Source organism: Ceratotherium simum, chromosome 26, assembly GCF_057802395.1.
Source record: "Ceratotherium simum simum isolate JZ-2026a chromosome 26, ASM5780239v1, whole genome shotgun sequence".
Lineage (NCBI taxonomy): Eukaryota > Metazoa > Chordata > Mammalia > Perissodactyla > Rhinocerotidae > Ceratotherium > Ceratotherium simum.
The window spans coordinates 44,013,817-44,037,431 of record NC_141925.1 but is presented as its reverse complement, the minus strand read 5'-3'; the positions used below and the strand labels follow the sequence as shown (position 1 = coordinate 44,037,431).

The 23,615-nt window shown below is 44.3% G+C and overlaps 1 protein-coding gene and 1 long non-coding RNA gene across 10 annotated transcripts in view; one reads left to right on the top strand and one right to left on the bottom strand.

The window, feature by feature from the left end:
* The window catches only part of GTF2I (general transcription factor IIi), a 123,434-nt gene extending 119,441 nt beyond the window's left edge, over positions 1–3,993 (bottom strand). For 7 of the 9 annotated variants that reach the window (XM_087417781.1, XM_087417782.1, XM_087417778.1 and 4 more), the window contains exon 1: positions 1,635–2,586. In XM_087417781.1, the coding sequence (XP_087273907.1) occupies positions 1,635–1,644 (10 nt within the window). In that variant the 5' untranslated portion in view covers positions 1,645–2,586. Of the gene's footprint in view, positions 1–1,634; positions 2,587–3,641 lie in introns of those variants that run through there. The other 2 variants (XM_087417779.1, XM_004442101.3) reach the window with 1 other exon arrangement.
* Positions 3,994–4,301: 308 nt separating this feature from the next.
* Positions 4,302–23,615, top strand: part of LOC147913690 (uncharacterized) — a 29,147-nt gene continuing 9,833 nt past the window's right edge. The window contains exon 1 of the long non-coding RNA XR_015548638.1: positions 4,302–5,489. This is a non-coding gene — a long non-coding RNA (uncharacterized LOC147913690). The remainder of the gene's footprint in view (positions 5,490–23,615) is intronic.

The following is a 23,615-nucleotide window of genomic DNA, read 5'->3' as shown; positions in this document are numbered from 1 at the left end:
GCCAGGAACCACCTGAAAAAAAGAGCTGTTTATGTGGAAATGGCAGGCACAAATTTACTCTTCACAAAGGGACAAGCTCATCTTACATGGGTTTTCTATGCTATTGAGCGATTTGTTCAGATCCATCCAAATTCTTCAGCCCCAAAGAAAGCATTAAAAACAATGACCCAGGCCGGCCCCGTGGTGTAGCAGTTAAATGCACGAGTTCCGCTGCTGGAGGCCCGGGTTCAGATCCCGGGCCCGCACCGGCGCACTGCTTGTCCAGCCATGCTGAGGCGGCGTCCCACAGAGTGGAAGTAGAAGGACCTACAACTAGGATGTACAACTATGTACTGGGGCTTTGGGGAGGAAAAAAAAAGAAAAAAAGAGGCAGATTGGCACAGATGTTAGCTCAGGGCCAATCTCATGTTTTCAACGGAGAATGAAACAATAGCAGAATTCAATTAGGTGGAATGCAATGCAAATAGCTAGTCACCAGTACTAACAGAAAAAGTTAAGTGTTTAGTAATTTTTCAATGTTTTATTTACCACTCCTTTAGATAATAACCTGCAGTAGGGACTTTGTCTTTTATGTTTTGGAACACATCATCGATCTATGGATCATCAAAAGTGATAGAACGTAACTGGAAACTAATCCCATTCCTCCTACCTAATTTGAAATTACTTTCCCCAGAAAGAAATTCATTATTGGGGCCAGCCCCGTGGCCTAGCGGTTGCGTGCTCGTGCTCCACTGCTGGCGGCCCGGGGCTTGGGTCCTGGTGCACACCAACCCACTGCTTGTGGAGCCATGCTGTGGCAGCGTCCCATGTAAAGTGGAGGAAGATGGGCACAGATGTTAGCCCAGGGCCAGTCTTCCTCAGCAAAAAAAAAAAAAAAAAAAAAAAGAATTGGCAGATGTTAGCACAAGGCTGAGCTTCCTCACAAAAAAAAAAAAAGACTTGTGCCCCAAGAAAAAAAACTGGAAAGCCTACATTTTAACGACAAAGTCTTTGTAGTCTTTTTTTTTTTTGCTGAAGACGACTCACCCTGAGCTAACATCTGTGCCAATCTTCCTCTATTCTGTATGGCCACCGATGAGTGGTCCAGGTTCACACTGGGTACAGAACCTGGGCCCCCAAAGCGGAGCCTGACGAATTTAACAAGGCTGGCCCCTGTAGTCCGTAGTCTTAAAACTAAGCCAAATCATTGGAGGTGCACAGTGCTGGGGGGGTGTGGTTCTGAGCTCTGGCTGCTCTGCCTGCCACAGCCTGGCCCAACCTCAGTGCCTCAGTGCCAAGCTCAAGCCCCATCACTCCTTCCAGGTTCCTAGACCTTAGATTCCGTGGTGGGGATGGGAAGCTCTACGCATCTTTAGGAGGAGATAAATGCCTATGCCATGAATAAATTAATAAATGAATGAGAGTGGGGGAAAGAAAAACCTAGTTATTTATAGTTCGAATTTTATTCTGTACTTAAACCCATGGCTATTTATTAAACTTTTAATTTTGTAATCACGGCTAACAAAAATTCTTAAACTTTCAAGTCAGTTTTCCAAGCAATCTAGTTAGCAGTCCAAATTATTTTTGGTTAAGATCTAGTTCTAAAGTAATGAAAAGCAAACATCTACAATAAATTTCCCTCACTTATAACTTACTTTGCACCATGGTAAGCAGTCCTTAGAGCAGCAGCAGCAGCAGCAGCACATGGGAACTAGTAAGAAATGCAAGTTACCCGGCCCCACCCCAAACCTGCAGAATCAGAATGTCTGGGGCAGGGCCCAGCAATCGTGTTTTAACAAGTGCTCTAGGGGATGCTGATGAGTCTGAGAACCACTGGCTCAGGAATTCAAGAGTCCTCCTGCCTAGGTTCAAATCTTAGAGTCAAGGTCTACTTGCTTGGTAACGAAGACTAAATTACCCAGCTTCCTATACTTATTCTTCATCTATCAAATGAAATTACCGGCTTGTTCTGAAGAGATTAAATAAGAAAATATAGGCGCCGGCCTGGTGGTTTAGCGGTTAAGTTCGCTCTCTCCCCTTCGGCGGTGGCCGGCGGTCCCCAGTTCCGGTCCTGGACGCGGGCCTACACAGTGGTCATCAAGCCATGCTGAGGAGGCGCCCCACACAGAAGAACCTACAACTAGGATGTACAACTATGTACTGGGGCTTTGGGGAGAAAAAAGGAAAAAAAGGAAGATTGGCAGATGTTAGCTCAGTGCCAATCTTCCTCAAAAAAAAAGAAAACATAATACGTTAACTGCTTAAAAGAGATGCGAGCACATAAGAACCACTCAAATGCTGGCTGTGGTTACTACTATATATGCACGGCCTCCTGACGGGTGTAGACTGCAAGAGGGAGAAAGGCAAGGCAGAAAAGGCTTACTGCCTACCCACCCAACAGTTAAATACCTAGTGACCATGCCAGACACGTGTACACAAAGCAAAACCAAACACACACTTAGAGGAAGTAAAGACGCCCGCCTCGGAGGGGAGAGCAAGTTGATTTGGACACTGTAGGGAGAAATAACCAATTCTGACCGAACAATATGAGACGGCTTTAACAGTGACTCCAAGAAAGAGTTCCACGACTTAAAGAGAAGAAAAAGTCATGCCAGCCTACAGGCGTGCGCCAGGATCCCAAGACGCAGACGAAACGAAGAGCGCAGGGCAGCAGACCGCCGCGGCTGGAGACGGAACAAAGCAAAACAGTGCAGCAGGAAATAAGATCAGTCTCCCCCATCGGAGGCCTGCGCCTGGGGACGAGGCCGGGCCGCGCCACGGCACGCTCTCGTTTGCACACTAACTTCCCCTTTTTCCCGAGCCCCCGCGACGACCTTCCCGCACAGCGGCCGCGGGAGAGCCGCCATCCGCAGCGGCGGAAGTGTGCGCGGAGCCCGCACTCGCAGGCGCGGGCCGGCCCACGGGACGCGACGTCAACCCCGCGCCGGAGCCTCCCCGCGGAAAAACGGCCGCTCCACAGCGGGGAAACTCGGGGGAGGGCGGCGGAGGGCGGGAGGGGAAGGAGGGCCGCTTTTTGTCTTCCTCCTCTCCTAAAACCCCGTCTGGGCGCTGGCCGAAGCCACGCGGCCTATTTTCGCGGTCCGCAGGCCGAGGCTTTCCTTCCGGTCATTGTGCGGCTTCCCCCCCAGAGCAGGCCCCGCGGGGCAGGCGCGCCGGCCGCGCCGGGACAAAGCCCGCTGCGGCTCCACCTGGGCGCGGGCGGGGCGGGGGCGGCGCTCGGGGCCGCCGGCAGTTACCAGGCAGCCGGCGCCGCCCCGCCGCCCGCCGGCCAATCCGGCGCGTCTGCCGCCGGGCGCACGAGCCCCGGAGACACCCGGCCGAGCGCGACCCCACGGCTCGGGCCTGGCACCGCGCGCGCCCCCGCACCGCGCGCCGGCCAATCAGCGCCGGGCATGCGCACCCGCGGGCTCGCGCGGGGCTCACGCGGGAGCCCCCCCGCAGCGGCGCCCCTCCCCCGCGCGCGTGCAACTGCCGTGCCCGCGACCGCGGCCGCCCCACCCCCACGCCGGGCCCGGGGCCCCACGCGGCCGCCGCCGGCCCCCGACCCCTGTCCGTGGCGCCCCGGAGGGGGCGAGGCCCAAGTCAAGGCCCCGTGCGCTAGGCAGCCGGGGCGGGGCGGGGGTGAGGCGCCAGGGACTCACCCGACTGCAGCCGCCTCCAGGCAGCGCCGGGGCCGGGGAGCCGAAGGGCAGCGGGTGCGGGCCGCGCTGCTGCGGCCGCGGCGGAGAGCCTCGGTCTGAGGCGAGCTGGCGAGCGCGCAGGAGGTGGGAGGGCGAGGGCCGTGCGTCTCGGCCGAGCTCCTGTCACCGCCGCATGGCCGCCCCGGTAGGGCCTCGCTCAGCGCCGAGATCCGCTCACAGGGGACCGAGGGAGAGGCCGGGGCAACCGCGGCAGGCGGAAGGCCACGGTTAGACAGCGCGTGCGGCGAAGCGGGGGGGCGACCGGTGGCCCCTTTTCTCTGCTCTCAGAGCTTGTCTCTCACCCTCCTCCTCTTTTTTTTTTTTTTTTTTGTTCCTCGAAGGCGCGCTGCGCGTGCGCACCCGCAGCGCCGCCCAGCGGGAATTGTAGTTTCCGATTCGTCCCCACCAGCGCGATGGCGGGGGCGGTGGACTACGACTCCCAGGAAGCCTCGCGCCGGCGAGCCCCGAGCCGGAGGACGCGGCGAGCGCGGCGCCCGGCCCTCTCCGGCAAGGACTGTCAATGGAGGCGCGGGTGGTGGGAGCAAGAACATGGCTGCACCTGGGGCCTGCGCGGCCGCCGGGTGGGGGAGGGGAGCGGGGCGCAGGGGCACAGATCCAGGCCGGGGGTGGCTCCAGCGGGCCTCAGCCATGGTGCAGGGCTCGCACTAACTCGTGCCCCCGAGATTGCCTGCAAATTGCTAGGCCGGAATACGGCAAAGTCGGGGCGACCCAGGCCCTCTGCCACCCTCGGTGCCCCGCCAAGGCACTTCCTCCACCCTGCACCACCCTCTGGGACACAAAGAACTGTCCCTTTTGAAAGCATGCCTCCAACGCCGCCGCAAGAGACCGTTGCTCCAACTTGGACGGGCCCGGGGAGGGGACTCTTCTGTTTTTATGTACCGCCCCCCCACCCCCGGCTTTGCTCACGCGCCGTCTCTCGCTCAACATTTAGAAGGAAAGTGGAGGAAAAGCCATGGAGTGCGAGCAGAAAACCTGATTTGTCGCCCGTTCTGTTCTGTTAACCGCTAAGCAATTTTACTCAAACCCCTCCCTCGGTCATTTTTTTTGCCTCTCAATTTGCGTTAGCTCGTGAATTTCGAAAATAGACGTTACTGTTCAACGAAGTTAAACTCAAGAGTTTGAGAAACTCGAGCCCAGAGAGTTTAGATGTTTAGGTAAAGCACAAAATCGAATGATCCTGTGATTTTTTTTCCCCCACCGGAGATTCGGGCCACGCCGGCACCCCACCCCCACCCGCCCTCGGTAGGTGGCGACCACGGCGCTTTTTCCAGCCTCCCGGTCTTTGTCGCTCGAAATAAAACTTTGCGAGCAGCCAGTCTTTTGATGTAAGTTCAAAACCTTTCCTTTGAATTTGGGTTCACGGATTGGCGTTCCCCGTCTTCTTTCTTCCATAGACTGCACTCATGAAGCCTCACCTAGAATTTCCATGTTGGATTTCTTTAAAATAAATGGAAAATTTAAAGATCACTGCCAGGCAATGTGATGACAGAAGACTTCTACTTTTTTATGATTTCCCCTGCAATCTTTTACAGTCATTTTGGGCTCACCTAATTCGATTGTGACTTATCAAGTCTCTCTACAGCATTAATTTAGTTTTCATAAGAACAGTGTTCTTTTTGCACTCATATTTCATTAACGTTTTGGAATATTTAATTGAATTCCATATTCCCAATACCAAGTACAACTGACATATATTCAGGAGCAAGTGTAACTCTTGAGAAGCCTACAACTTAGCTGGTAAGAGCTGCCAGCGTACCAGCTGCAAACGTTCAGCTGCTGTAGACACGGGTGAGTATGTTTTCTTGGAAAGACTGGGAGGTTAAGGACAGTGAAAGGAGGATTCACAGGGTGCAGTGGAGTCGTGGAGTAGCACTGGAAGGGTGTTAGCAAGTAAGTTAGGAAGGCAAGAATTCATTTACTCCAGATTACCCTTGTCGTCCTTAAAAACTTATTTGGGAGGCAGTCCCTTTCTTCTATGAATTTAACAGTTCAGAGTGAATTTTTTTTTAATTTTATTTTTTTTTCCCCCAAAGCCCCAGTAGATAGTTGTATGTCATAGGTGCACATCCTTCTAGTTGCTGTATGTGGGACGCGGCCTCAGCATGGCCAGAGAAGCGGTGTGTCAGTGTGAGCCCGGGATCCAAACCCAGGCCGCCAGCAGCGGAGCACGCGCACTTCACCGCTAAGCCATGGGGCCGGCCCCAGAGTGAAATTTTGCTGCTTCCTGGTGAACACCTCCAACTTCCTTGAGGTTGAAGCAGTTCCTAAAACTGTTAAATCCTAAAGCAGTTCTTAAAACTTCAGCTGGCTTTGAGTTGCCTGTAGACAGAAAGCTGGCCCTCTGGGGACAATGAACAGAGTGTGGTTTGAACAATGTATAGAGGCCAAGCTTTTTTCTCAGCGTACTACTGTTAATAGGTGTAACCCTCAAATTCTTGTCTTACAGTCATATAAAGATCATGCTTTTTCCATCTTTCTTAAGGCCTGGCTCACCACCTTGGCTGTAATTGGTACACTTGTTGCTATTCCTTAGCCAGTTTCTCCCTCCCATTGGTACAGATGGTATGATGCTAGATGCATTATGCTACATTAACTTGACCATAGCTATAAACCACTTTGAATAACATCTTCCTGCAAAGCCAGTTGTTTTTCCAACATAATATCAGTTTGCTGTATTTTGGGTTGAGCAACAGATGAAAAAAAAATCATTGATTTGTATTTAGGGATAGCGTAGTATGGAATCCTCCTTTGTTTAGATCACACTCAATGTAGCAAGATGCATGCACCAAGACAGATTGCAAGAAGAGCAGATTCACAGCTCGGCTCATGCTCATTTAAGATGTAAGCACACAGAGGCCAACAGCTGGCATAATCCTGCACGTTATTCATTTCAAATTGTTTCAAATAATTCTCTCTTTTTTTAGTGTTTAACCTAGTGTATGCAATCCTGCAGATGAGTGTCCGTATAATATGACACCTCCATTCTACTGTATACTGTGGGAGACAAAGCCAAGTCAAATGGGCCTGGACCAGGCTAGAGATGGATTTAGATCAAGTGTGAGCACTTCCACCAACTCAGATGCATCTTCACATAGACTCTGACCTTACAGCCTTGCTGACTGCTTTGAAATAGCAAGTGATGTGGTGATGTCTGAATGTCTTCACCAGGCCTGAAGAATAATCACCTTCTCCTTGAGTTTTCAATACTTGATATCAGGAGTCTGCCTTGTCCATTATCATGGGACCCACCCTGGATAGGAAGTCCTGCTCACCTGCCTTGGTCAAGGTCATTGTTGTTGAGATCATTTAGTGCTCTTTTTAAAGATGCTCTTTAAATCATTTAATCTTTTATGACTCTTGTCGAATATTTTAGATTGCCCAAAACCATAATTCGAGCAGAACTCTCAACACATCCAGTCTTTTGATGAATACCGATCAGGTCTTTTTTCGCTGTAACGTTGCTTGATGCAGGCCCAATATCTTCCAGGTCCAATTTCTTGGTTTTTCTCTACAGCATACCTAGTACAATATATAGAGAGAATGGGATGTAAATATATATCACTTGTCAGGTAGCAGTCTGATCTTTTAGATTAGTGTTCCCATTAGGATGCGCACAGATGACACAGATAGGGCCACAGTGACATCTTCAGCTGTTGGATGAGTGTCTGCACTCTAGCAGATAACTCCTTTGTGATGACAAGGACACTTTTTTAACTGATTATAAAACACTGTTTTGAACAGTTTTTTGTTTGTATAATTTGAGTATTTAGAATCCTGGATAAATGACCTTTTACAGAAGTCTTCCAAAGTTGGGGGAAAAAACCTCTTCCAAGTTATAATTTATTCCTAATAATTAAAATGTACTTGTGCTCTAAAGAGAGCTTCTAACTCTTGCTCTGCCTTTTGTGCAAACATCTGCCCTATGCAATGAACCTAATATTCATGTAACACCAGTTGAAATAAAGTTTTATTTGTTGGCTTATCAGGATTTAGATGAATGGTATATTCTATTTAGTGTTATGTTAATATTGCTGTAATTGTGTAACTTAATTTTTAAAAAGTAAAACCTCTATAGTATTTTCTCTGCCTCCCTCAGGGATTTGGAGGAATCAGAGGATATGTAAATGAAAATACTTTACAAACTCTTAGTTAAGTGTTATAAGTATTAGATGGTATAATTTAGCATTCAAAACATTAAGATTATCTTATGAACGAAATTTCCATGTTTCTTTTCTAACTAAATAAATATCTTGCTCATTTTTACTTTTTGTGTGTGTGTGTGTGTGTGTGAGGAAGATCAGCCCTGTGCTAACATCTGCCAATCCTCCTCTTTTTTTGCTGAGGAAGACTGTCCCTGGGCTAACATCTGTGCCCATCCTCCTCCACTTTATATGGGACGCCACCTCAGCATAGCCAGACAATCTGTGCATCTCTGCACGCCTGGGATCCGCACCCAGGCTGCCAGTATCAGAGCGTGTGCACTTAACCACTAAGCCACGGGGGCCGGCCCCTAAAAATTTCTTTTAAACATGTTTTCTCTTTTTATTTCCAATATCAACTTTTTTTTTTTCCCCTCGAGGAAGATCAGCCCTGAGCTAACATCCATGCCAATCCTCCTCTCTCTGCTGAGGAAGACCCGCTCTGAGCTAACATCTATTGCCAATCCTCCTCCTTCCCCCCTGCCAAGCCCCAATAGATAGTTGTATGTCATAGTTGCACATCCTTCTAGTTGCTGTATGTGGGATGCGGCCTCAGCATGGCTGGAGAAGCGGTGCGTCCGTGCGTGCCCGGGATCCGAACTGGGGCCGCCAGTAGCGGAGCACGCACACTTAACCGCTAAGCCACGGGGCCGGCCCCTCCAATATCAACTTACCATTCAGCTTCTTGATTCTTTTTTTTTTTTTTTTTTGAGTAAGATGGGCCCTGCACTAACATCTGTTGCCAGTCTTCCTCTTTTTTTTCTCCTCAAAGCCCCAGCACGTAGTTGTATATCATAGTTGTAGAGTTGTAGCTCTTCTGTATGAGACGCCACCTCAGCATGGCTTGCTGAGGGGTGAGTAGGTCCACGCTCAGGATCCGAACTGGGGAACCCTGGGCCATCAAAGAGGAACCCTCGAACTTAACGGCTACACCACTGGGTGGGCCCCTGATTCTTTATCTTTGCAGGTACCAAGCCTTTCCATTTTTTCTGGTGGATCATAGCAACCTTTTTAACCTCCTTCAAGACCTTGTGTTTATTATAATTAAGGTAGATACACTTGGGAAAGTTTTCATCTAAGAATAAAGGGAGGGACCAGCCCGGAGGCGTAGTGGTTAAGTGCTCGCGCTCCGCTGCTGGCGGCCCGGGCCAGTCTTCCTCAGCAAAAAGGTTCAGGGCCAGTCTTCCTCAGCAAAAAGAGGAAGATTGGCATCGGATGTTAGCTCAGGGCTGATCTTCCTCACAAAATAAATAAATAAATAAGAATAAAAGGAATGTTTGAACAATGGATTAGAGGGGGAGGAAAAAGCCAATAATAATGATGCTGTGTAGATGTGAAATTAGCCCACCATCAGTGTGTCACATACTTTTAATTGTTTTCCCAGCAGTGGGAAGGTGTGAAATCATCCTCTCCCTTCCCCTGAACCTAGGCCGGGAGCTGGCCAGGCTCTGGGTTGTACCCGGAGCCTTAGACTGACTTCATTGACTTCAGCAAACTGTGCTGTCCAATGCCAAATGAACCCAGACTGGCCCCGGGGTGATGGGGGAAGGTGAGGGCAGAGTGAGCAACAGGAGAGAATCCGAGCACCTATTAAATTCTAGAAAAGCCTGAGAAACTGTCTCTGTCCTCCAGAAATGTATAATAATGGCTAACATTTATTGAGCATTCTTTCGGTGATACACGCTGTGCTCAACACTTAATAGATTATCTCATTGCAGGCCGTCAACAACCACCTGTGGTGGGTGTGTAGCACCTCTGCATATACTAAAAAGGTTCAGAGGTTAAGTTACTTAGCCAAGGATACACAGGTGGCAAAATGCAGACTCTAATCTACATCAACCTGTGTCTGAGCCGGAATGCCCGACTGCTGCTGTCTGGCTGTAGGCTACAGCCATCTCATCGAGGCAGGTGTGGCAAGTGAAGCAAGTGCAAGGTACGCTCAGATGAATGCCATGAGATAGTACAAGAGGGTTGGAGAGGAAACAGGAAGTTTTTTATGGAGGTGGTAGCATTGCAATGCATGTTAAAGGATGGATGGAATTTTAAAAAATAAAATAACATGAATATGGTTTAAAAAGTGGGGGGCTCAGCCTTTTAATACCTCTAATCAAAGGCATGCTTCCAGAAAAAAAAAAAAATTATGCCTGTACTGAGCATATACCCATCCTTTAAAAATGTATAAAAAAACCAATGTGACCTTAATAACAAAAACTCATAAAACACAAAATAAGGGCCGGCTCCGTGGCTTAGCGGTTAAGTGCGCGTGCTCTGATGCTGGCGGCCCAGGTTCGGATCCCGGGCACACCCCAAGGCACCACTTCTCCGTCCAACCCGAGGCCAAGTCCCACGTACAGCAACTAGAAGGATGTGAACCTATGACATACAACTATCTACTGGGGCTTTGGGGGGGAAAAAATGAATAAATAAAATCTTTAAAAAAAAAAAAAACACGAAATAAAATAAGTATATAGAAATGAGGAGCCGGCCCGGTGGCGCAAGCGGTTAAGTGCTCGCACTCCACTGCAGCAGCCCGGGGTTCGCCGGTTCGATCCGGGCGGACACCTACGCACTGCTTGTTAAGCCATGCTGTGGTGGCGTCCCATATACAGTGGAGGAAGATGGGCACGGATGTTGCCCAGGGCCGGTAGTCCTCAGCAATAAAAGAGAAGGATTGGCAGATGTTAGCACAGGGCTGATCTCCTCACAAAAAAAAAAAAAGAAAGAAATGAGATCATACTATCCATAGTCTTCTAATAGATTCCCCTAACAACAGACCTTTAGGTTGTTTCTTGTATTTTCCCTATGTTGTTGTTTGGCATATTTTTATGAGTATATTTTTGAAGCAAATTCTTAGCAGCAAAATGATCACATCAAAGGATCTGTTCACCTAAAATTTTGATACACATTGTCAATTTGCCCTCCCGGAGGATTGCACCAGTATACATACAGGGTATGAAAATGCCCATTTTCTCCACACCTGCCCAGTTTTGGTGGAAACTAGCTTTTTTTTTTTTTTTTAGCAGTTCTGACGGGCACATTATGAATGAAGTTGGGTATCTTTTCGTATTTTTATTAGCCATTTGCATTTATGTTTCTGCAAACAATATTTGTGCTGTCTGCATTTTCACAATTAGGTCCTTCGCTTTTTTCCTTTATTCTCTTGTCTGAGTGCATTATAAATGAAAGAAATTTGCCTTTTGTTACGTGTATTACAAATATTTCCCCAGTTTGGGCCAGCCCCGTGGCTTAGCGGTTAAGTGCGCGCACTCCGCTACTGGCGGCCTGGGTTCGGATCCCGGGCGCGCACCGACGCACCGCTTCTCCGGCCATGCTGAGGCCGTGTCCCACATACAGCAGCTGGAAGGATGTGCAGCTATGACATACAACTATCTACTGGGGCTTTGGGGGAAAAAAGGAGGAGGATTGGCAATAGATGTTAGCTCAGAGCAGGTCTTCCTCAGCAAAAAGAGGAGGATTGGCATGGATGTTAGCTCAGGGCTGATATTCCTCAAAAAAAACAAACAACAACAACAAAAAAACACAAATATTTCCCCAGTTTTCCTTTTCACTGTGACTTTTTTTTGTGTTACTGTTATACTGAAGTTTCATTTTTACATGGTCAAAGTTATCAATTTTTTTCTTTACGTCTTTGATATTAAAGGTGAGAAAAGCCTCCCCCACACCCAAATAGACAGCGACAGAGAGAGCGATTTTCTAGATATGTGTGCACACACGCACGTTCTCCAGACACGCCCTCCCTCTACCACCCCCTTGTTGCCTGGCTCGCCCGGGTCTCCCGTGTCGGGTCCCTCGGGGCCCTCCCTGGTCGCCGGCCCCGCTGGTCCCAGGCGCTTGCGGGCAGCGGCGTCCCGTCGGCCCGGTTCTGGGGGAGGCGGGAGGAGGCCGGCGGCCATGGGGGCCCTGCCACGTGGGGGTGCCCTCTCCGCCGGAGTGCAGACCGAACACAGGCAGCTGACGACAGAAGCCCCCTTTGGCTCCCCTGCCCTTGCGCCGCTTCTGTTTCTCATTATAAACTGAGCTGGTGAACAGGCCTCGCGTTCTAGATCGGTCCACCTGAGCCGCCTCCCCACCTTTCCCAGTGCCGTGGAGGGTGGCGGCATCCCTGCCCGAGGGGTGCAGAGGTTTCCCTGTAACGTGCTCTTCCAGACTTTCCAACTAGTTGAAAAGAAAGTCTCAGCTTCATATGGATTTTGTTTTTTTCCTGTAGTAAAATTTATAAAACATAAAATTCACCGTTTTTTTTTTTAAAGATTTTATTTATTTATTTTCCCCCCCAAAGCCCCAGTAGATAGTTGTCTGTCATAGCTGCACATCCTTCTAGTTGCTGTATGTGGGACGCGGCCTCAGCATGGCCGGAGAAGCGGTGCGTCAGTGCGCACCTAGGATCCGAACCCGGGCCACCAGCAGCGGAGTGTGCACACTTAACCGCTAAGCCATGGGGCTGGCCCTAAAATTCACCGTTTTAACCATTTTTAAGTGTACAATTCAGTGATATTAAGTACATTCACAATGTTGCATAGCCATCACCACTATCTATAATAATAATATTTCCAGAACTTTGTCATCACCCCAACAAAAACTATCCATTAAGTAATAACTCCCCATTTTCTTCTCACCCCAGCTCCCGGTAACCTCTTTTCTACTTTCTGTGTCTATGAATTTGCCTATTCTAGAAAATTCATAAAAGTGGACTCATACAATATTTTTCCTTTTGTGAATAGCTTATTTCATTTAGCATGTTTTCAGTGTTACATGTTGTACCATGTATCAGAAATTCTTTTTTTTTTAATTTTTTTTTTAATTTTTATTTATTAATTTTTTCCCCCAAAGCCCCACTAGATAGTTGTATGTCATAGCTGCACATCCCTCTAGTTGCTGTATGTGGGATGCGGCCTCAGCATGGCTGGAGAAGTGGGGTGTCGGTGCTCGCCCGGGATCCGAACCCGGGCCGCCGGCAGTGGAGCGCACGCACTTAACCGCTAAGCCACAGGGCCGGCCCCAGAAATTCTTTTTTTTAATGTGAGGAAGATCAGGTCTGAGCTAACATCCATGCCAAGCCTCCTTTTTTTGCTGAGGAAGACTGGCCCTGGGCTAACATCTGTGCCCATCTTCCTCCACTTTATATGGGACACCGCCACAAGCATGGCCCGGGATCCGAACCTGGGCCACAGCGGAGCATGTGCACTTACCTGCTATGCCACGGGGCTGGCCCCAGAAATTCATTCATTTTTATGGCTGAATAGTATTCCATTATGTGTAGATACCATATTTTGTTTATCCATTCATCTGTTGGGTCATTTCCACTTTCTGGCTATTGCGAATAATGCTGCTGCGAACATTTGCATACAACTATCTGTTTGAGTCCCTGTTTTCATTTCTTTTAGTTGTATACCTAGAAGTGGAATTGTTGGGTCATGTGGTACCTCTATGTTTAACGTTTTGGCGAACCACCAAACTGTTTCCACAGGGGCTGCACCACCATTTTACATTTCCACCAGCAATGCTCAAGGGTTCTGAGGGCTCAGGACAGGCCTCCCCAAGATGTGCCACTGTGGCATGTGGCATATTTTGAGCTAAAGACAATCAAGACCCTTTGGGCTCTAGAGAAACTGTTACCCCTCCCTCGAAGAATTTAAATTGGGGGCCTTGCCCCTAATAAGAGTTATTACCAGAAATAACTTGTTATGACCTATCTGTATGGCAGGACAAACCTCTAATTACTAAACATCTGCTCATCTTATCATCTCATGAATCACCCTCTTCCCCTCTGAAGCCTCAGGCCCCTCTCCCATTCCTTAGCTCAAGATGGCAAATATACCTCATTTTACCTTTTTGTCTCTGACCCTCTCATGGAAGGGGGGGGTCTTTGACTCTCTCATGTATGTGGAGTTCCCATATATACGAAATTAAATTTGATTTTCTCCTGTTAATCTGTCTCATGTCAATTTAATTCTTAGATCAGCCATAAGAACCTAGAAAGGTTGAGGAAAATTTCTTCTTCCCCCACAGTTCTAATTTCTTCACATCCTCACTAACGCTTGTTATTTTCCATTCTGTTAGTGTGTGTGTATGTCTGTGTGTTTAATCAGAGCCCTCCTAGTGGGTGGGATGTGGTATCTCATTGTGGTTGTTTTGATTTGGATTTCCCTAATGACTAATGAAGTTGTGCATCTTTTCATGTCCTTATTGGCCATTTGTATATCTTTGGAGAAATTGAGTCCTTGGTCCATTTTTCAATTGGGTTGGTTGTCTTTTTTGCCTTGAGGTATAGAAGTAGTTCTTTATATATTCTAGATATTAATCTCTTATCAGATATATGAATTGCAAATATTATCTCCCATTCTGTGTGTTGTCTTTTCACTCTCTTAATAGTGAAATGACATGTACTTTGATGCACAACATTTTAAGTTGATGGTGTCATTTACCTATTTTTTAATTTATTTGCCAGTGCTTTTGGTATCATATTTAAGAAACCATTGCTAAATCCCAGGTCATGCAGTTACTCCCCTATGTTTTCTAAGAATTTTTTGGTTTTAGCTCTTAAATTTAGATCTGATCCATTTTGAGTTAATTTTTGTATATAGTGTAAGGCAAGGGTCTAATTTCATTCTCATGCATATGAATATCCAGTTTCCTAGCACCATTTGTCAAAAATATTGTCCTTTCCCCATTGAATGGCCTTGGTGCCCTTTTCAAAAGTCAATTGACCATATATGTAAGAGTTTATTTCTGAGCTTTCTATTCTGTTCCATTGGTCTATATGTCTGTCCTTCTGCCAGTACCACACTGTTTTGATTACTGTAGCTTCGTAGGAAGTTTTGAAATTGAGAAGTGTGCTTCCTCCAACTTTGTTCTTCTTTTTCAAGATTGTTTTGGCATTTGGAATCCCTTGATATTCCATATGAATTTTCGGATGGATTTTTCTATTTCTGCAACAAACTCCATTGGGATTTTGATAGGGATTGTGTTGAATCTGATGTCACTTTCGGTAGTATTGTCACCTTAACAGTATTAACTCTTCCAGTTCATGAACGTGAGGTATCCTTCCACTTATTTAGGTCTTTAATTCTTGCAGCAATGTTTTGAAGTTTTCAGTATACAAAACTTTTGTCTCCTTAGTTGACTTTATTGCTAAGTATTTTATTCTTTTGTTGCTATGGTAAATGGAATTTTTTTTGTGTAGGGGGAAGATCAGCCCTGAGCTAACATCTGTTGCCAATCCTCCTCTTTTTGCTGAGGAAGACTGGCCCTGGGCTAACATCTGTGCCCATCTTCCTCTACTTTATATGGGACGCCGCCACAGCATGGCCTGACAAGCAGTGCGTCAGTGCATGCCTGGGATTGGACCCTGCGAACCCTGGGCCGCCTAAGTGGAGCACTCAAACTTAACCACTATGCCACCGGGCTGGCCCCTGGAATTGTTTTCTTAATTTCCTTTTCGGATTGTTCATTGCTAGCATATAGAAATACAACCGATTTTATGTGTTGATTTTTGTATCCTGCAACTTTAATGAATTCATTTATCAGCTCTAACAATTTTTTTGTGGATTCTTTAGGGATTTCTACATATAACATCCTGTCATCTGTGAACAAAGATAATTTTATTTGTTCCTATCCAATTTTGATGCCTTTTATTTCTTTTTCTTGCCTAATGCTCAGGCTAGAGTTGCCAGTACTATGTGGGATAGAAGTGGTGAAAGTGGGCATGCTTGATTTGTTCCTGATCTTAGGGGAAAAGCTTTCAGTCTTTCACCATTGAGTATGATTTCTGCTGGGGTTTTTCATATATGGCCTTTATCATGTTGAGAAAGTTCTCTTCTATTCCTAGTTTGTTGAGTGTTTTTATCATGAAAGAGTGTTGGATTTCTTCAAATTATTTTTCTGCCTTAGTTGAGATAATCATGTTTTTTTTTCCTTCCTTCTGTTACTGCTGTGTATTACATTGATTTTTGTATATTGAACCACCCTTCCATTCAGGGGTAAATCCCACTTGGTCATAGTGTATAATCCTTTTAATATGCTGCTGAATTCAGTTTACTAGTATTTTATTGAGGATTTTGCATCTGTATTATATTCATAAGGGATATTGGCCTGCAATTTTTTTTTCTTGCTATGTCTTTGTCTGGCTTTGATATCAGGGTAATGCTGGTCTCATAGCATGAGTCAGGAGGTATTCCCTCCTCTTCAGTATCTTGGAGGAGTTTGAGAAGGATTGGTGTCAATTCTTTAAATGTTTGGTAGAATTCACCTGTGAAGCCATCTGGTCCTGAGATTTGCTATGTTGGGAAGTTTCTGATTTGTCTTTTTCTGTGTAAGGAAGATTAGCCCTGAGCTAACATCTGTTGCCAATCCTCCTCTTTTTGCTGAGGAAGATTGGCCCTGGGCTAACATCCGTGCCCAACTTCCTCTACTTTATGTGGGACACCAGCTGCAGCATGGCTTGATAAGCAGTGTGTAGGTCCATGCCCGGGATCCGAACCTGCAAACCCCAGGCCGTCACAGCGGAGCATGCACACTTAACTGCTGCGCCACCAGGTTGGCTCCAAGGGAATTTTCTGATTTCTGATTCAATCTTCTTCCTTGTTATAGGTCTGTTGAGATTTTATTTTTCTTTTTGAGTCAGTTTTGGTAGCTTGTGTGTTTTTAGAAACTTGTCCATTTCATCTAGGTTATCCAATTTGTTGGCATACAATTGTTCATAGTATTCTCTTATAAGGCTTTTTATTTCTATAGAGTTGGTAGTAATGTCTCTACTTTCGTTTCTTTTTTTTTTTTTTAAAGATTTTATTTATTTATTCCCCCCCCCCCCGCAAAGCCCCAGTAGATAGTTGTGTGTCATAGCTGCACATCCTTCTAGTTGCTGCATGTGGGACACGGCCTCAGCATGGCCGGAGAAGTGGTGTGTCGGTGTGCACACCCGGGATCCAAACCCAGGCCGCCAGCAGCAGAGCGCGCGCACTTAACCGCTAAGCCACGGGGCCAGCCCATCTACTTTTGTTTCTGATTTTAGTAATTTGAGTCATCTTTTTTTTTCTAGCTGAAGATTTGTCAATTTTGTTGATCTTTTCAAAGAACCAACTTTGGTTTCACTGATTTTCTCTATTGTTTTTCTATTCTCTATTTTGTTTAACTCCACTGTATTCATTAATATTTCCTTCTTTCTGCTAGCTTTGGGTTTAATCTGCTATTCTTTTTCTAGTCCCTTAAGATTTACAGTTGGGTTTTAGATAAGAGATTTTTTCTTTTTTTAATATTGACATTTACAGCTATAAATTTTCCTGTTAGCACTGCTTTTACTGCATCCCATTAGTTTTAGTATGTTGTGTTCTATTTTCATTCATCTCAAGGTATTTTCTAATGTCCCTTATGATTTCTTCTTTGACTTATTGACTGTTTAAGAATATGTTGTTTAATATCCACATATTTGCGAATTTTCCAATTTTCCTTCTGTAATTGATTTCTAGTTTCATTACATTGTGATCAGGAAAGATACTTTGTATGATTTCAGTCTTCTTAAATTTGTTAAGATTTGTTTTGTGGCCTACCACATGATCTATCCTCAAGAATGATCCGTGTTTACTTGAGAAAAATGTGTTACAAAGAGTACCACTATGGGGCCGGCCCTGTGGCATAGTGGTTAAGTGCACACATTCCGCTGCTGGCAGCCTGGGTTCAGATCCCAAGCATGCACCGACACACCGCTTGTCAGGCCATGCTGTGGCGGCATCCCACATAAAGCAGAGGAAGATGTGCATGGATGTTAGCTCAGGGCCAGACTTCCACAGCAAAAAGAGGAGGATTGGCATGGATGTTAGCTCAGGGCTGATCTTCCTCACACACACACAAAAAAAAACAAAGACTACCATGATACTGGCTTTTACATTTACCTAAGTAATTACCTTTACCAGTGTTGTTTATTTCTTCTTGTGACTTCAACTCACTGTCTAGTCTTTTCATTTCAGCCTGAAGGACTCCCTTTATCATTTCTTATAGAACAGATTCTACTGTAATGAACTCCCTCAGCTTTTGTTTATCTGGAAATGTCTTCATTTCCCCATTATTCTTAAAGGATAGTTTTACTGGCTATAGAATTCCTGGTTGATAAGGTTTTTTTCTCCCAAGACTTTAAATATGTCATCCCACTGCCTTCTGGCCATCATGGTTTCTGATGAGAAATCAGCTATTAATCTTACTGAGGCTCCTTTGTACATGACAAAGTTTCTTTTCTCTTGCTGTTTTCAAGATTCCATCTTTGTCTTTGGGTTTGACAGTTTCATTATAATGTGTATGTATATAACATGTATAATGTATGGATTTCTTTGACGTTTTCCTGCTTGGGATTCATGGCTTTCTTGGATGTGTATACTTGTATCTTTCATCATATGGGAAATTTTCTGCCATTATTTCTTCAAACATTTTTTCTGATTCTTTTTCTCTGTTCTCTTTCTAAAACTTATATAATGTGCCCGCTGTTACTCTTGCTGGTGTCTCACAAGTCCCTCAGGCTCTGCTGATTTTTTTCGTTCTTTTTGAATTTTGTTTCTCAGACTGAATTATTTCAATTGCCTTCTCCTCAAGTTTGCTGATTTCTTTCTGCTCAAATTTACTGTTAAACCCCTCTAGTGAATTTTTTTATTTCAGTTACTGTACCTTTTCATTCCAGAATTTCTGTTTGGTTACCTGTGATAATTTCTCTTCATTGATATTCTCATTTTGTTCATACATTGTTTTCCTGATTTCTTTTAGTTCTTTGTCCATGGTTTCCTTTAGCTCATTGTGCATATTTAAAATAATTGATTTAATATCTTTGACTAGGGCTGGCCCCATGGCTTAGTGGTTAAGTGCGTGCACTCCGTTGCTGGTGGCCCAGGTTCAGATCCCAGGTGCGCACCGACGCACCGCTTCTCCGGCCACGCTGAGGCCACGTCCCACATACAGCAACTAGAAGGATGTGCAGCTATGCCATACAACTATTTACTGGGGCTTTGGGGGGGAAAATAAATAAATAAATAAAATTTAAAATAATAATAATAATAATAATATCTTTGACTAGTAATTCCAATGTCTTGGCTTCCTCAGGAATGATTTCTGTCACATTCTTTTTTTCCTATGAATGGGACATACATTCTTGTTTCTTTGCATGCTTTGTAATTTTTTGTTGAGAAGTGAACATTCTGAATAGTGTAATGTGGTAGCTCTAGACAACTGGTTCTCTCACTCCTTAGGGATTGCTGATTTTGCGTGTTGAGGGCTGGAACTGTCTCCTTTTGTGTCTTTTCCAAACTATTGTCATCAGGTGTGTATTCCTTATTGCTTGTGGTCACTAAAGTTTCTATTCCATCTTCTCTGCAGTCAGCTGGTGACCTAAGAAGAGTCCCACCTTCCCCCACAAAAAAAGTTTTTTTTCCTTAAATCTTCCCATATATACTGCCAGGGAAGCTGCTGTAGCCCAAGGGGGCAGAACCAAGACAAGTGACTACACAGTCCCTCAGGGAACCACCAGACTGACCAAAATACACAACCCCAAATGTTTGAAGGACAAGAACCCCACTGCCCATACTGGCACCAATCCAGCTACTCCAGGAACACAGGCTGCTATCCCCACAGTCATAGTGGGGGCTGAGGAATGGGCAATAGAATCTGGTTTGTGCACACTGTTTATGAAAATCAGCAGCCTTTCCCCCATCATGCACTCTCCTGTTTGTTATCAGTGTTTGATCAGGTTTCAGAGTTCTGAAATAGTTGATTATGATCATTCTTTCCAGCTCAAAGTTTCCTTTGGTGGAGGAGAGACTGACCCCCAAAGCTTCCTACTTTACCATTTTGTGTGACACCGGAATGGGTTTTTTGTGTGTGTGTCATAGGAATTTTTTTCCCCAGCTTTATTGATACATAATTGACACATAACATTATGTAAGTTTATGGGGTAAGATGTGATGATTTGATATACATATATATTGCAAGATGATTACCACAATAATGTTAGTTAACACATCCATCACCTCACATAGTTACCTTTTTTATGTGTGTGGTGAGAATGAAATGGATTTTTTAAAAATCAACTTAAATATACCTATTTTAAGAGTACAATTCTTTGAGTTTTGACAAATGTATAATGACCGTTGTCATCAAAGTATAGACCATTTGTAGCACCCCGAAAAGCTCACTTGTGCTCCTTCCCATTCATCCTAACCCCTTACTCCCAGCCCTAGGCAACCATGGGTCTTTTCTATCACATAGATTAAATTTGTCACTCCTAACTCTTCATATAAATGGAGTCATGCAATATGTAGTCTTTTGTATCTGTCTTCTATCACTCAGCACAGTGTTTTTGATATTCATTTACATTGTTGCCCATATTAGTAGTTTTTATCATTTACTTTTTAGGTTTTTTGCTGAGTAGTATTCTATTACATAGTATGCCACAATTTGTTTATCCCTTCACTTGTTGATGAACATTTGGTTTTTTTCCAGTTTGGGGATATAAAGCTGCTATGAATATTTTTGTATATATATTTTCACTTTTCTTGGTTAAACACCTAGAAGTGGACTTACTAGGACTTACGGTAAGTAATTTTATAAGAAACTGACAAACTGTTCCAAAATGGGTGCAGTGTTTCACATTCCCACCTTTCCACGCTGAATTACCTTGGCTCCCTCGTCAAAAATCAGTTGTTCATATATGTGCGGACTAGTTCTGGGCTCTCTGTTCTATTCCAATGGTCTGTATGTCTATACTGATTTTTTCCATCTGAGGTAGTAATATAAAGTTTCCTTATTAAACCAGCCCAGTGGCGCAACTGGTTAAGTGTGCGCGCTCCGCTGCAGCGGCCCAGGGTTCGCCAGTTCGGATCCCAGGCATACACCGACACACCGCTTGTCAAGCCATGCTGTGGCAGTGTCCCATATATAGTGGAGGGAGATAGCCCAGGGCCAGTCTTCCTCAGCAAAAAGAGGAGGATTGGCAACAGATGTTAGCTCAGGGCCCATCTTCCTCACAAATAAATAAATAGATAGATAGATGGACTTAATTTTTAAAAGGTAAGTATATGTATATAAATATAGATAATTTTGGGCCGGCCCCATGATGTAGCAGTTAAGTGCGCGCTCTGCTGCTGGCGGCCCGGGTTCGGACCCCGGGCGCGCATCAATGCACAGCTTGTCAGGCCATGCTGTGGCGGTGTCCCATATAAAGTAGAGGAAGATGGGCACAGGTGTTAGCCCAGGGCCAGTCTTCCTTAGCAAAAAAGAGGAGGATTGGCTTGGATGTTAGCTCAGGGCTGATATTCCTCACAAAAAAAAAAAATTTACATAATTTTTATGAATTATAATATTATTTTTTTATTTTTATTTATATTTACATTATATTACATTTATATAATGTACTTATATTATAAATATAATTTATATTTTATATAAGTATTTGTATATAATATTTATATATAAATCTGTATAATTGGTACACAGATATGGCAAAAATTGTAAAGATTGAACACAAATACCTGAAAAGTTTTAGGGCAAAAACATGTCCTAAATAGTTAGTAGTTAATTCTCAGGATATCTTCCTTTGGTTACCTGTGTTAGTGGTCATTTGGCCTTTCTCAAATAATACTCTGCCTCGTTGTACACCTTCTACAAACTTTTGCAAAGTCCACATGACGCTTGTTTCAAGAAATTTTCTGTAGCTGGGGGCAAATATTTACGAATAAGTAGATTTACCTTAGCAGTCTTCGTGATAGCAGAAAAGTAAAAACAATCTAAATGCTCAACAATAGGACGATGGATAAAATAATGTTGATGCATCTATATATGAGATAAAATGCAGCAATTTTAAAAATCAGGGTTCTGAAACCGTAATGACATGGAAAATGCTCACACCATATCTTGGGCAGCTAACAGCAGGCTATACACATATGATATGTCAGTTTTATTAAGATATACACATAAAAATAAGATTGGAAGAAATATATCTGAATATGTGGAGGTATTCTGATTGAGTGTTTTTAAATAGTCTTTTATATGTTTGAATCCTCTAATTTTTCTACGGTGAGAGTGTTTTATTTTATAATTAGAAAAAAATGGTAAAGGCCTCTGTGAGCTCTCCGTTGATATGTGTTTTCTCCCTTCTGTGGAATTTTACAGCTTTTTATAAATGTCTTAGGACTCTTATCACATTCTAGCTTGTATTAAAAATATCAGAATACCTCTCTTATCTTAATTTTTTTGATTCTAATTTCTTGAGAACAGAGATCTCATCTCATTCATTTTTGATCCCCAGTCCTGGCACAATGCACATAACAGGTGCTGATAAAATAAATATGAGTCAGCCAATTGTTGCCAATCAGGAACATAGGTCCCTTGTCACCAAATTTTTTGATTAAGAGAAGCCAGAAATTTGCATTGTGGTCTAACTCTCCTGATTTTTAATGATAGAAATATCCAGAGTTCAAAGAGAAAAATTCAATAAATATGAGAGGCAGGAGTTTACCAATGAGCATCAACGGCATTGGAGCGGTGCTAGCTCTTGAGCTTGCAGAATTGACTGGTTTGGGTTCTCTGGCCTCTGAAAATGTCCCTAGACCTCATTTACCAAAGTGGCATTCTTGTGTGTGTTCACCTAGTCACATTTAGCATCTAAACATTGTTTACTAAACAAACAAAACAAGAAATCAGAAGGTGCTAAGTAGGAAATGAACTATGGGGAAAATTTTGTTTCTATATGTCATGTAGTTGTTCACTTTTTTTTAATTCCTTTTATTTTATTTTTTTATTTATTTTTAATTTTTTAATATACTTTTTTAATTTATTTATTTTTTCCCCCAAAGCCCCAATAGATAGTTGTATGTCATAGCTGCACATCCTTCTAGTTGCCGCGTGGGACGCGGCCTCAGCATGGCTGGAGAAGCGGTGCCTTGGTGCGCACCCGGGATCCGAATCCGGGCCGACAGCAGCGCGGCACAAGCACTTAACCGCTAAGCCACAGGGCCGGCCCTGTTCACTTTTAAAAGGTATTTGTTTCTTTATTAAACAAAAACGTAAGAACAAATCGAAACAATCACATTGGGCAAAATCCTAAGAGATCAATCAATTAAGATAGATATAGGCAATCTTATAGATTACCTTAGAAGGACAACAGGTCCAAAATGTTGACTAACTTAAGTGAAACCATTCATTCAATAAAGTAAAGTTAAAAACTAAAAACAAATTTTATCTTACTGTCACTACTTGCTGATTTACAGAAGCTAAAGGGCAAATGGATGAAAATGCCTTCTTTTATCTAGAAAAGGTGCTGAAATTTGGTTTCATCACATTTACATTTTTATTGACGTGTACCATGCATAGAGACAAGAGCATAAATGGTGAAGAGTTTCATAAACTTTCACCGTGAGCACAGCCGTGTAATCAGAACTGAGATCTAGAAACAGGACAGAGCCCCTGGGCCCCTCGCAGTCACTCCTCCCCATGCTAACCGCTGCCCTCACCTCCTTTCCCACAGAGCCACTGTGCCTCTTTCTGCATCTTGTGTAGACGGAATCCTAATGTGTATGTACCCTTTGGTGTCCTTTTTCCTCAGCCAGTATTATGTTTATGAGATTCATCCATGTTGTTATGAGCAGCAATAATTTGGGTTCATCATATTTTGATAATAGATTTAATCCTATGAAAACATAATGTAAAATATAGATACTAATTT